Source organism: Zalophus californianus, chromosome 12 (assembly GCF_009762305.2).
Source record: "Zalophus californianus isolate mZalCal1 chromosome 12, mZalCal1.pri.v2, whole genome shotgun sequence".
Lineage (NCBI taxonomy): Eukaryota > Metazoa > Chordata > Mammalia > Carnivora > Otariidae > Zalophus > Zalophus californianus.
In genome coordinates, this window is record NC_045606.1 from 20,788,337 (window position 1) to 20,801,220 (window position 12,884).

General features: G+C 45.4%; 1 protein-coding gene across 5 annotated transcripts in view; it reads left to right on the forward strand.

Moving 5' to 3' along the window:
• The window catches only part of NAPEPLD (N-acyl phosphatidylethanolamine phospholipase D), a 54,072-nt gene extending 43,053 nt beyond the window's left edge, over positions 1–11,019 (forward strand). For all 5 annotated transcript variants that reach the window (XM_027573590.2, XM_027573591.2, XM_027573594.2 and 2 more), the window contains 3 exons: positions 2,723–3,369; positions 6,420–6,534; positions 10,657–11,019. In XM_027573590.2, coding sequence (XP_027429391.1) covers positions 2,723–3,369; positions 6,420–6,534; positions 10,657–10,785 — 891 coding nt within the window. In that variant the 3' untranslated portion in view covers positions 10,786–11,019. The remainder of the gene's footprint in view (positions 1–2,722; positions 3,370–6,419; positions 6,535–10,656) is intronic.
• The last annotated feature ends 1,865 nt before the right edge of the window (positions 11,020–12,884 follow it).

The following is a 12,884-nucleotide window of genomic DNA, read 5'->3' on the forward strand; positions in this document are numbered from 1 at the left end:
AACCGATTTGAAAAATTTACACTCGTTCATCCAACAAGTTTTATTGAGCACGTGGTATGTTCATCACTGCCCCGTGCATTGGGCCCACTGTGGCTGATTCCAAGTTGAGTAAGACATGAGACACATCCTGTGTACATTCAGCCAGGGTTTGGACAGAATATCCACGGATGGTATGTGAACAAAGTAGCATGGAGGTTGAGCAGTTGGAGTGACTGTCCCTGTCTGTGGGGACTCCGTGTTGGCCCTGTGAAGGGTACGTAGTTAGATGATGGCCTCCAAGGGATTAGAGAGAAGGCATTTTAACCTGAGAAGTGGGATCACTGTTGTGCAGGGCTCTCAAGAAGCCCCCATGGAGGGGGGACCCATTCTGCCGGAGTTGGGTGAAACAGTTGGAAGGGAAAATGAGGGAGTCCACCGACAGGCTTCCTACTGGACTGAGGAGGTGAGTTGGGTTTTGTCAATCAGTAGAGTCTGTAAAGATGTTCCAGTAAGGGACAGAGTTACACTGTAAGTAGACTGTTTTTGAGGTGGCTCTTGTGTATGGCTTGAGTTTGACGGTAACACAGTTGAGCATGAAGGAAGACTTGAACGTGTCTGGACAGTCTTCAGGATCTTAACTAGATTAGTGACTATGAGAAAGGACACAGGTAAAAACGTCGAGTCGGTGCCTGAGTGGTTGTCGGGGCTGTGGTTTCTTCCCCATCTAGAATACTTACGGAGTGCTTACAGCGTGCTAGCTGCTCCTAATATGGTCCCCACAACAGTGAAGTGTCGGTATAATGTACCCATTTTTCAGATGAGGAAATTAAGGCGTAGAGTGGCTAAGACGCATCCTTGTCATGCTCCGCCTCTGCTGTTCCTGCTCTTCCCCCGTCACAGCCCTTCTCCCACTCACACCGTCTGCGACCTCTCGGCTGTCCACCAGCATCTCCCCACGATCCCTCTCTGGCCGCTCTCACTGCCGTCTCCTTTGTTCAGTCTCATTGGTCACCGCAGCTGTTGTGACACATTCCAGGTCATCATTTGCTCTCTAAAAGTGTTTTCTCTAAACCTAAATTGGGACAAGTCTTTTTTTTTTTTTTAATTCATTTATTAGCATGTGTATGTGGACACACACGAGTGGGGGGGAGGGGTAGATGGAGAGACTCTCACGCAGACTCCCCGCTGAATGCAGAGCCCGAGGTGGGGCCCCCTCCCACGACCCTGCATCATGACCTGAGCCGAAATCAAGAGTCGGACGCTTAACCGACTGAGCCACCCAGGCCCTGCTCCCCCCCTTTTTAAGATGCTTCCTGTCCCTGGTGGACTGTGGCATCGTCCCCTGCCCCCAAACGCCACGTTTCTGCTTGGCTCTGTGCCTCTGCTTGGGCATTTTGTCCACCTGAAACGACCTCCTTCCTTTCCTCTGCATCATGAACTTCTCATCCGCCCCTCAGCGGCTCACACAGCTTACCCACTGCGTCCGTGATGCCTTGGGCAGCTGGCTCTTCCTTCCTCCTTACTGGCTGTGGCCTGTCTTGTATTTTCCTTGATTATCCAATACCAGACTCTTCTCAAAAGTGATGTGTGGCAACTTACAAAAATAGATGTAGGAGTAAAACATCAGACTGATGAACACAGAAGAGCACGCGGACTCTTAGGGTAGAGAAGTAAAGGCAGGATTAAAGGTAGTGTAGGAACGTGTGACGTCACAAGCGCGGAAGGAGCCTTACCCCCACTTCCTGGTCCTAGCACAGAGGGAAGCATAAACTGGTAAGAGTCTTCCCAGTGGCAGTCAAATGCATAAAGCCAGTTGCTCTGGAGAAGAGCTTTTCCTGTTACTGAGGCTTGAGAGAAATGTTTCTGGGGTGGGTGAGAAGGTGGAAAGGAGGTTGGAGGTGTAGCAAGTCTTAAACACATCCCTCCAGCACGTGGACGGCCAGGTTCACGGAGCGTCTTCCTGTAAGAGGCCTCGATACAGCGGTCGAGCATAACGCCAAAGCACCATTCAGACAACAGTTTTCTACAAGCCGGGACGATGACCCCAAAACAGAGCCGCTTCTTGTTCTCGCTTCGAAGGAGAAAATGTAGAATAACTAAAGGAATTAATCCTTCTGTTTTTATATCTGTTCACCCCCTCCCCAAAGCAATCACCTTCCCACAGGCAGGGACCACATTCCTCTGTGGCTTGCTCGGTGGCGGGAAGCCTTAAGGGTGAGGAATGGGGAGAGCCCTCTGTGCCGGGGGAGGGGGTTGCTGGGGTATCAGCACCATGCTCCCCTTTGAGCTGTGTGTGCTCAGAAAGATTCGTATCTGAGATGCAAGATCTGCCAAGAAATGGCTGTAAGTTCTCTTGACTATCCGGGGGCTGACCTGCTTCTGAGACCGTTTTCCAGCAGATGCACCGGCCGAGTGAAGGGGCGATGGCAGAGTGACTGCGGCTAGGCTGGTTCTGCTTCCAGAAGAGAGCTTTTCAAAAGGTTAATATATTCAGCAGTGCTCCAAGGGGCCAATTTAATTTTTCCCCTTGTCTCCTGCATTTGGGACTAAGACCTTACACTGTCATGATTCTAGAGTAGGATTCAGAAGTATGCATTTTTAAGCGAAAAGCAAAAATAGCACATTTATTGAATGAGGTCAGTTCTCCCCAAATAGCCCTTTCTCTCTCTAATTTATATCAAAATATGTTCTGACATACCTCCTCCCCCTCAACGGTTGCTTTTCTCTCTCTTTCTCTGCACAGGAACTTGATAAAGAGCTCCCAGTGCTGAAGCCGTATTTTATCGATGACCCTGAGGAGGCTGGAGTGAGGGAGGCTGGCCTGAGGGTCACGTGGCTGGGACACGCCACCGTGATGGTGGAAATGGACGAGCTCATCTTCCTCACCGACCCCATCTTCAGCTCTCGCGCTTCACCGTCGCAACACATGGGTCCAAAGCGGTTCCGTCGTGCCCCCTGCACCGTCAGCCAACTGCCCCCGATAGACGCTGTCCTCATCAGCCACAACCACTACGACCACCTGGACTACAATTCCATCATCGCTCTGAATGAGCGATTCGGTCAGGAGTTGAGATGGTTCGTGCCTCTGGGTCTCCTCGACTGGATGCAAAAGTGTGGCTGCGAGAACGTGATCGAGCTGGACTGGTGGGAGGAGAATTGTGTCCCCGGACACGATAAGGTCACCTTTGTCTTTACCCCTTCCCAGCACTGGTGTAAAAGGACTCTCATGGATGACAACAAGGTTCTGTGGGGCAGCTGGTCTGTCTTGGGGCCCTGGAGTCGTTTTTTTTTCGCAGGAGACACTGGCTATTGCCCGGCTTTCGAGGAGATAGGAAAAAGGTTTGGACCTTTTGACCTTGCAGCTATTCCCATCGGAGCGTATGAACCAAGGTGTGTAGACTTCCCGAGAAGGCAGCCCTGTTCTGTAATAAGTGGCCTGAACTCTAAAGGAGTTACGAGTTTGTGATAATTTGGGGTTATCATTTGTGATTTGAATGGTGGGCTTTTGTTATTGGTGGTGGTTAGGCAGATTCAGTTACGTTTCTTGTAAAGTATTTCAGTCCGTCATGTCCATTAAATAATGACTCAGAATCGGAGATTCTATCACCAGGAAAGCTGGGCCAAGGTTTAAAGAATTGCTACAACCTAGTTACAAGTTCAGGTATCGTTCTGACTCGGGTTAAACCGATCAGCCAGGAAGTGAAGCTGAGCTAGCTCTTGTTCTTCACTTGGAGGACACTCCATAACCACCTTGTGCTCCGTGTCCGGCGAGCCCCCGTCCCCAGGCCTGTAGCTCTCCTGCGTCGGGCAGAGAAAAAGCAAGGAATCCTAGCAGTGCATCCCTTGCACCGGTCTCATGTCACTCAGCACTAATGGCCCCGTTGTACACTCCTCACCCACAGTCGGAGCTGCTGAAAGGTCACACTGGCACTGGAGACCCACAGCCCTGCCTGTGCTTTCCTTCATCTCGTCTGTCTAAGGGAAAGAAGTGATTTCAGAGAATTCAGTTCAATTTCAGCTAACGCTGGGTGACAGGTACAAGTTAAGAGAAAATAAGCACTAATAGTAAAAAACATGTTTTCTTTCCTAAAGTACGTGCACAGATGGAGAATTGTATGGAGGCTGGCATTTAATTTCAGCATTCCTACTAGCAGGAAAAACACTAACTCAAAAATGAATTGAGCAAATCTGATCATTAGTTTCCATCTGATTTTGTTATATTTGACTTTTAAAGTTCGCTAAAACCATTTCTTTTTTTTTTTTTTAAAGATTTTATTTATTTATTTGACAGAGAAAGCGAGAGAAGGAATACAAGCACGGGGAGTGGGAGAGGGAGAAGCAGGCTTCCTGCTGAGCAGGGAGCCCGATGCGGGGCTCGATCCCAGGACCCTGGGACCATGACCTGAGCCAAAGGCAGACGCTTAACGACTGAGCCACCCAGGCGCCCCGCTAAAACCATTTCTTCACTGTCTTTATTAATCTTTATTTCGCCCTCTTTTTTTTTCCCCCTAGTTTCTTTTTTTTTTTTTTTAAAGATTTTATTTATTTATTCATGAAAGAGAGAGAGAGAGAGAGGCAGAGGGAGAAGCAGGCTCCCAAGGAGCAGGGAGCCCGACGCGGGACTCGATCCCAGGACCCTGGGATCATGACCTGAGCCGAAGGCAGACGCTTAACCATCTGAGCCACCCAGGCGCCCCTCCCCCTAGTTTCTTTAAGGGGCTATATACTTCTACCTTATTTTTAAAAATTATCATCAATCACTAGTCTTTGAACTTCACTTTTTCACTTAGTTCTAATGAAATCTCTCAAAAAACATCAACCTGTTTACAAATCAATTTCATACAGTATTGATCTTTAATCAGTGTATTCTTAATATATTAGAATACTTTATTTGTAATTATGAAAATTTTTCCTGTGTCACAACATATAAAGATCCTGTATATGTGATGGTATAATGTGTACGGATTAACTACACAAATTCCCTCACGGAATTCCCCCTTCCTGCTTGCATTGCAGCTGTCTTGTTACTAAGCTGGGAGAAGGCCAGGAGCATAATATTTGCTCTGAGAGAATTAGATTGTGGTAGCCTCTACTGTGTAATCCATCTCTCTGGTCAGTACTAACAGTTTTAGAAATAAGCTTATCAACAAAACCTCAGAGTACTCCATAAATGTACAATGATCACACCCAAACAGCTTTCAGTAGTATCCCTGTGGGGCTCTCCTGTCACCAGATACTCTATTCAGGCTGGTTAGGAAGTTTTGTTTATTCATGTTCTTTTCTTTTTTAAGTAAGCTCTATACCCAACATGGGGCTTGAACTCACAACCCCAGGGTAAAGAGTTGCATGCTTTTCCGACTGAGCCAACCAAGCGCCCCAGGATGTTAAATTTTTATTGTAACTTCCACCCAAAATAAAAATTTTATATTTCAGATAGACATAAAGGTGGAAAAGAATATGTCCATCCCTTTGATTGGCTGTAGGAGTTTAAAAAAAAAAATCAGTAGAAACACCAAAAACTATTTGCTGAGTGTCAGGAGACAGGACAGAACAGTGCTTCTCTAATCCGCTGTTGAGTCGAACACAGTGGCTTTGTCTCTAGGCTCCCTGGGGGCCCGGCAGCTCCTAACAGTAAATAACAACCCTTTAGCTGTTGGAGATGGACTTCTCTGTGGTGTGTTCTGTAAAATGCAGAAGCACCTGTGTTGAGTCCAGGTCCACGAGTCTTGGCTGCAGCAGAGCTGGGAGTAGCAGACCTGAGCTCCACACTCCCAGCGTCGGGTAGAGTTGGGGTCCACACGCAGGCCCCCGCCTCCTGACCCCTGCTCTTGCATAGGCATCGGGCAGCCTTGGACTGTTTCCACGCTCTCTCCCCATAGTCCCCCTCAGGTACCCTCCCTCTTCTTGCTAAATCCTACACCTCACTGTTCAGTTGTATGGTGTTTAAATAAAATCCTTGAATAGCAATTTTTTTTTTTTGGCTTCCAGTCTTTAAATATCCTACACTAATTTTTGTTTGCTTTTTGCTTTAGCAAATTAAAAAAAAATGGCTTCAGCAAGTTGTTCAAGTTCTCTTGAATCGTGCTTTTTGGCTTCTATTCTTGACCCATTAGTTTCTTTGATTCATACCAGGATTGCAAAGTATCTACTTTTTAAAGTAAAAGTAAGACATACCTTCAGAATAAATGGTCAGTAAAATCAAATGCTTGTGAAACAACTTCTTGCCTTGCAAAGGGGAGCTTTGCTTGAGACTTAGCTATTGCGTAGCAGTTTGTGTAAGATTTTTGCTTATTTTGTATTCCAGCAGAAAAGTGGACTCAAAAGAGATGGTTTTGCCTGTTGTACTCCCGTGCAGAACCTTTAAAGGTTGATTAAATGAAGCAGTAAATAATTTAGTGTGTATTTCAAAGGCCAGAATTAATAAATTGCTGTTTTATCAGGTGGTTTATGAAATACCAACATGTAGACCCAGAAGAAGCTGTAAGGATTCACATTGACGTTCAGACAAAGAAATCTGTGGCAATTCACTGGGGAACTTTTGCCTTAGCAAATGAGGTGAGTTTGATTGTGATAAACATCACTTTGGTTATGTGCTTGACCTAAGAGGATTCTAGCATCAGCACCCCCTGCAGTGTGCTCAGAGGCCGGACTGGAATCAGACCCGCACAGCCCTCATATGCATTAAGGGGATCGATCACATTAATTAGTAAAACAGTATTTATATACGGTGGGGAAAAAACCTCATTACATGCTGTGCTTTTGGCTTATTTCTGTAAATGAAGCATGCATTTATAGAACCAAATGTGTATAGTCTTGGAAAATAGAAAAAATGAACCATCGTGTCTTTCCTCTCAAGGGGGCTTTTTTTCTATAGAAGATGTGTACGGGGTGTACGTAACTCTCAAACAGGTGTGGGAAGAAGTACTTCACTGTGGGACAAAGTGGTCTCACGAGTCATGGACTGTTACTGATTTGGAGGGATCAGGGAGGGAGGGCTTCCTGGAGGAGGGGACATCTGAAGTTCCCTGTGAGAATGCATTTCAAGAGGAGGAAGGGGGCAGAGCGTAGGATTGGAGGCAGCAAGCGAAAGGGGAATGGTGAGGAATTAGTTCAGCCAGAGTATGGCTGTGACATGGAGGGCCATGGGGGACGTGAGGCTGGACAGCTGGGACCTTTTTAGGACTGTTATTCATCCAGTAAACAGTGATTGAGTGTTGTGTGCCAGGTGTTGGGATAAATGGTGGTTTTATTCCTAAACTAACACAGAAGAGCTGATTGTTTTCCCATAAGGTAGATGAATCTAGAACTCTTATCAGCCAGGGTTCTGGGATCAAGCAGAGGGATAGCAAAAAAAAAAAAAAAAAAAAAAAAAAAATTTCTCCTTTCCTGGATCCAGGTCCTACCCTAAGCAAAATTTAGAAATGGATGCTTGAACTTGGTATCTTCTGCTTTGCTTTGTGTGGCCTCTTCCACATCGCAGGGCCATGCTGCAGGCACCCTGCGTTTTCAGGCTGTCCTAGGCACTGCCTTCGCGCTGTTCCTGGCCTGCCCCCTCCCTCCAGCCCCCTTCTGAATTCCCAGCCCCGAATCACGCTGGGGGTGGGGGGCGAGTGAATGAATGACCCTGGGGCCTGGGAAAATGAATGAGAACAGGAGGACATGTGCGGATGTGAAGAGGAGCCGGGGTCCTGGCTTCCTGTGGCATACTGTGCCATTCGGTGGCCATCTCTTACTCCATATATGTATCTCGTGTGTGTATTCCCCATACATAGATCTAGATACGTGTCTATGTTCCATGTGCGATCTACACCGAGACTTAGATGAAGTCCTGCTATTTTATTAAACCTGTTCAAAGAGAAAAATCAAGGATGACTCCTAGATTTTCAACTTAAGTAATTGAGAAGATGGTCATGCTCTTTACTGAGATGGGGAAGATGAGCGGATAGAAACCTCCATCTTCAAGAGTTACTGTGTTGTTCAGCCTCCCAAGAATTCTTCCTGTTATAAATCTAACCTCCACCTTTATTTCTTAATGAAACCTATAACAACTCAATAATTCTTAGCAATTTAGAATATGTTCACACTTTGACATTAGATGCAGAAACCGGACAACTATGAGTTTGTTAAATTATAGAGATGACAGAATTTTTGGATATTTACCCTATGAGTAAACACTTTAAAATGATTTGCACAAGAGTAGTTATAATAGCTACTTACTATAATAGAAGCAGACTGAGGATGTCCTTAACTTGGCAACACTTAAATCAGATGTTGCTATATGTACAATTTTTATCTCAGGAATTATGAATTTCCTACATGGTATATTTAAGCACTAAAACTTAAAAGCCCACTAGTTTTGGTGGAAACCAATTTCAGGCCTCACATAAGATAGGTTACCTTTTTAAAAGACTAGGGTCTTTATTTTGAATATCTCCTGTTGGAGTAGATGGTAAAACAGTGACCCTTTAAAAGGGAACCGAGGAGTTGCTGGGCTGGTTGCCCAGCTCTTAATGGAGCCAGAGTGCTGGGCACTTCCTCTGTCCCTTCACTCTTACCTCTAATCTGCTGTCTCGCTGGATTCATACTTGCTCTGAGGCCGTGGGGCATTTTTACCTCCCTTGTGGGACTAAAGTGTTTGCACAATGAGACTACTACCAGTCTCACAGAAGGCTTTCTTGCGTTCTTCTAGGGTAAACCTCTCAATGGCCGAAACAGCCAACAGTTGACCTATGAAGAAACTCAGAGAGAGAATGCAACGTTGAAATCCACACTAAGATTAGAGCCTATTACTAAAGTGACTGATGAGCAAAGAAACAATTAGCGTAGGGTGATTGTGTGTGTTGTTAGCCAAGATTTGTAAGGCACTGGGGGGTGTGTGTGGGGAGGGGGTGAGACTTGACAAGTTATTTTTCAGTGGGGAAGAATTTCATCATTTTCGAATCTCTTATACTAACGTAACTTTGCAAGGGAACTATTTTGACGTAGGCTGTTAAAGTTACACTTTATTGGGGATATTTTAGCAATTTCCTATATGATCCAGAAGCCAGCGAGGGAAGGGAAAGGATCTGTGTGGCCAGTACCTGTTAGCCAACCTGTATGTCTTACACCTATTGGGCATATCACTGGCTGTCCCTTTGTGGTCACCACCACTAGTCCCCACCCCCTGCTCCTTGAGGAGGGAGTGCCCTCTGACCCCGTCTATGGGCCTCTTCTCTAGTGGGTCACTCCCCTAATTGGAGGTCTCTTCAGTCTTGCGGCCAGCAGCCCACCCTTCACTCCCACGTCTCCCCCATAATCCATGTTGATGTATCCAGCTGCCTGATTGACATCTCCACTTGGATGTCCGTTACGTACCAAAGACTTGAGTTCTGATCTTCCCTCAAACTTCTTTTACATCTCAGAAAATGGTTCTAGTTACTCAGGTCAAAACCTGGACTTTTCTCTCTCCTGTCCCCCATCCTGTTTTCTCCACACGCAGTCAGCTCAAACTTTAGAATATGTAAGTAATCTCACCCCCCAACATGGGGCTTGAACGCACGACCCCAAGATCAAGAGGGTCGCATGCTCTACTAACCGAGTCAGCCAGGCGCAGCCCCTGAATATTTCACATTGGACTACTTTTCTCTACTTGGACTGTTTCCACTCTGTCCCTTCCCGTCTGTTCCCAACACCCTCAAGGGCAATGACCTTTGTGCCTTGACCCCAGTCAGCAGCTTCCCTCCTGCTCGTCTCCCCGCAACTGCCTCCCAAGCCCAGTGCCGCCCTCTGCCAGGTCTTGGGTCAAACGCTGCCTTCTCATAGAGGGTCTCTTAGCCTGTGGTATTTAAAATTAAACCTCCATCCACCACACTTGTCACCCCTCCCTTTTTCTCCCCACACCGTGTTCACCACTCTGATAACATCACCCATTTTTTATCATTCCCGTGTGGTCTATGAGTAGAACGTAAGCTGGCCGCTCCGGATAGGCGCCCCGAAGTCCATTGTTGCCTGACAGGTAGAGGCAGACCTGTCGCTGTCGATGGGATCAGAGGTGGATTTTTATTCCTATTTTATACGTCTGCATTTTACAGCTTTTCTAATTGAAGTTGAGAAAAGAAGAACCTCTGAATAAAGGGCAAAAAAAACCAGGAACCAAAGGGCAGTGAGGAAGTTCTACCTGTCTTAGCTCTGTTCTCTGGGTCCTCCTCATAATCTGGAGACGCCAGTGTCGCTACTTGGCTGGCAGTTTGGGGGTAGCAGCCTTCTCTGAGCCAGAACTCTTCTTCTCCAGCGTTCGCTTACACATACACACTCTGATTCTAACCTAAGCTTCTATGTTCTTCCAAGATCTTGGTAACATCTCATTCTGTAATACTGTCTTTGGTATTGATTCCATTTGGATTGGACTTTCATGTAGTGAAACGGTGGTCGGATTTCATGCAGCCTCGTGATGTTTAGTCTGAGTTGCCATCACATTTGACATTCATGATATTCGGAGAGGTTAAGTGTGGTTTTTCTGTTGGCTTCCTTAATGACTGCATTAGAAGCTGTGACTGACTCATTTGCTGATGTTTGAATGAAAAGGACGTTATTTTAAGTTGGTCTATGTTGGTGGTTTCAACTCTTACTTGAAATACCCCCCACATATATGCACGGTTAATCCTTTTCCATTTCTTCCCCTGTCTGCCCCTTTGCCAGCATTACTTGGAGCCCCCAGTGAAGCTGAGTGAGGCTCTAGGAAGATACGGACTTAAGACGGAAGATTTTTTTGTCTTGAAGCATGGAGAATCCAGATACCTCAATACTGATGATGAAAACTCTGAATAAATGTGAGCACAGGAGCTGTTAGTGACAAAGGTATCCTCTAAGCTAGGGAAGACTAAGAAACTCATGAATACGAGGATTTTTTACATTTGGAAACAATTTCGACAAGTTAGTGTCTTGTTTTGCGTGATAACTTGCTACTCCGCCTACCAGGTCATACAGAGAAACAAGAGTTCGGAGGTGGGTCATTTACATAATGAATTGGCAAAGGGGAATTAAAATCCTGTCTCAATGGTAGAAGCATTGCAATGGCTTTTTTTTTTTTTTTACATTTTTTAGTGGTAGAATTTGGAGGTTATGAAAACTGATTTTAAGGTCTCATTTCTGTTCTGGTTAAGGGCCTCCTACAAGGTGAGTCTGTCTAGCAAGATAGATTCAGAGGCCGCACATATAAACCTGTTTCTTATATTCACATGAGAGGATGTGATGACACCGACACCCACATGCTTAGAGCAGCTCTCCTTGCTCCCTCAGGATTAGTTTATATGCCACATGTTAAGTGATTTATTTTTTTAAGCACAGAAACATAGGAGGTTGGGCGAAGTTCCCATTTTTAAAGACTTAATTTTTTAAAAGAGGAAGAGTATTTTCTGTTTCACGCCTACAGTCCCGAATCAGAAGCGGAGCTGGACAGGGGCAGGGAAAGGGGGTGGTTATGAGGACATGATTGGTGACATTTTCTATTTTTAATCTAAAAGTCAGACCTGCTAAGCACAAAGATAGCTGCCAGGAAATATTTTACAAAGATAAATGCAGATCTTAAATAATTCTCTGTATTCCATTTTCCCTCCATCTACTCATTTTCCCTCCTCATTTCTTAGCTCCAACCATGAATATATCAATAAGGTCTATAAATATGTTTTACAGGATTCAGATGGCTTATATTTTTATATTAGATGACCTCTAAGCACGATTCTGCTTTGAGTAAGCTAGTGTGGAATACTAGCAGTTAAAAAAGAAATGGTGATTTTTGGGAATTAGCTGACCCGAGTTCAGTCCTGTAAGGGCTCTGTGGTCACTTGACTGCTCTGAACCTTTCATCAGAGCCGATCGGGTACATCAGAGGCCCAGCCTGTCTTCCCGCTCCCCAGGCTCGGTGAAGTAAACTTTATTCACACAGAATAATCACAATAGGTTTTCTACACCAGATGCTGCCCTAGTGGTAATCTATCCTATTTGCACATACATATATATGCACGCCACCTGTTAGCCACTTAATCTCAGTTTTAATCCCGCTTCCACCACAGATTTTGTGTGTATCTGCCACAAATCACCTATGCTCACTGTGCCTCAGTCTCCTCATGTGGAACAAGAGGACATTTTTGACCTACCTCCAAAAAATGTGAAGTGATTTTTTTTTTTAAAGCACTTTGAGACTCTAAGGGAGAACATTATTTCTTAAGACCTCACTGCCTGATATAGATCGGTAGATCTGAAAGCTGAAAACAGGCTCATGGCTGCTTTTGATAGTGTCTTGTTCTTGCTGCAGATTCAAGCATATATATTTGAACCCTGAGGACTGACAACTTTATCTCCTTTTGTAAATCTGGAGGGTAAGAGCCAAAATAAATGTCAATGATCTTTATCTTACAGCGATGCAAATCAGTCCAGGGGAAATGTGAATATAATGTATGTGAATGTGATTTGGGGCACTTAAGCACAATTTCCCCATAAAATAACCTTCAGGAAAAAACCAACGGAACAACCCTAAACCTTGTCACTCCAAAGGAACATTCTGGCAAGCAGGTGGGAATGGAGCTGGTAGGTTGATGGTGGAAGAGCTTGGGGGGAGGGGGTGGGTGCGGGGCTGGTGCCCTAACGCTCACCTGTGTGGTCGCCTTCCTTGCTGTTGCATGCCGCGTTGAGAATTCACCTCTTACCTCTGCTCTGTGAAGCAGACCAAGTTCGTCTTAATTTCGTCTTCTCCATGAATGGCCTTAACACGATTTCTGCATTCACATATACCGTGTCACTGCGGGTCTCTGAGCACTTTATGTTCTAGTTCTGCTTAATTGGGCCTGCCGTGTTTTTCTAGGCCTGCTCTCTAGCTTTAATTTTTATTACCCTTCACCTTCTTTCTATGCTGACATTTTGTTCGCGAA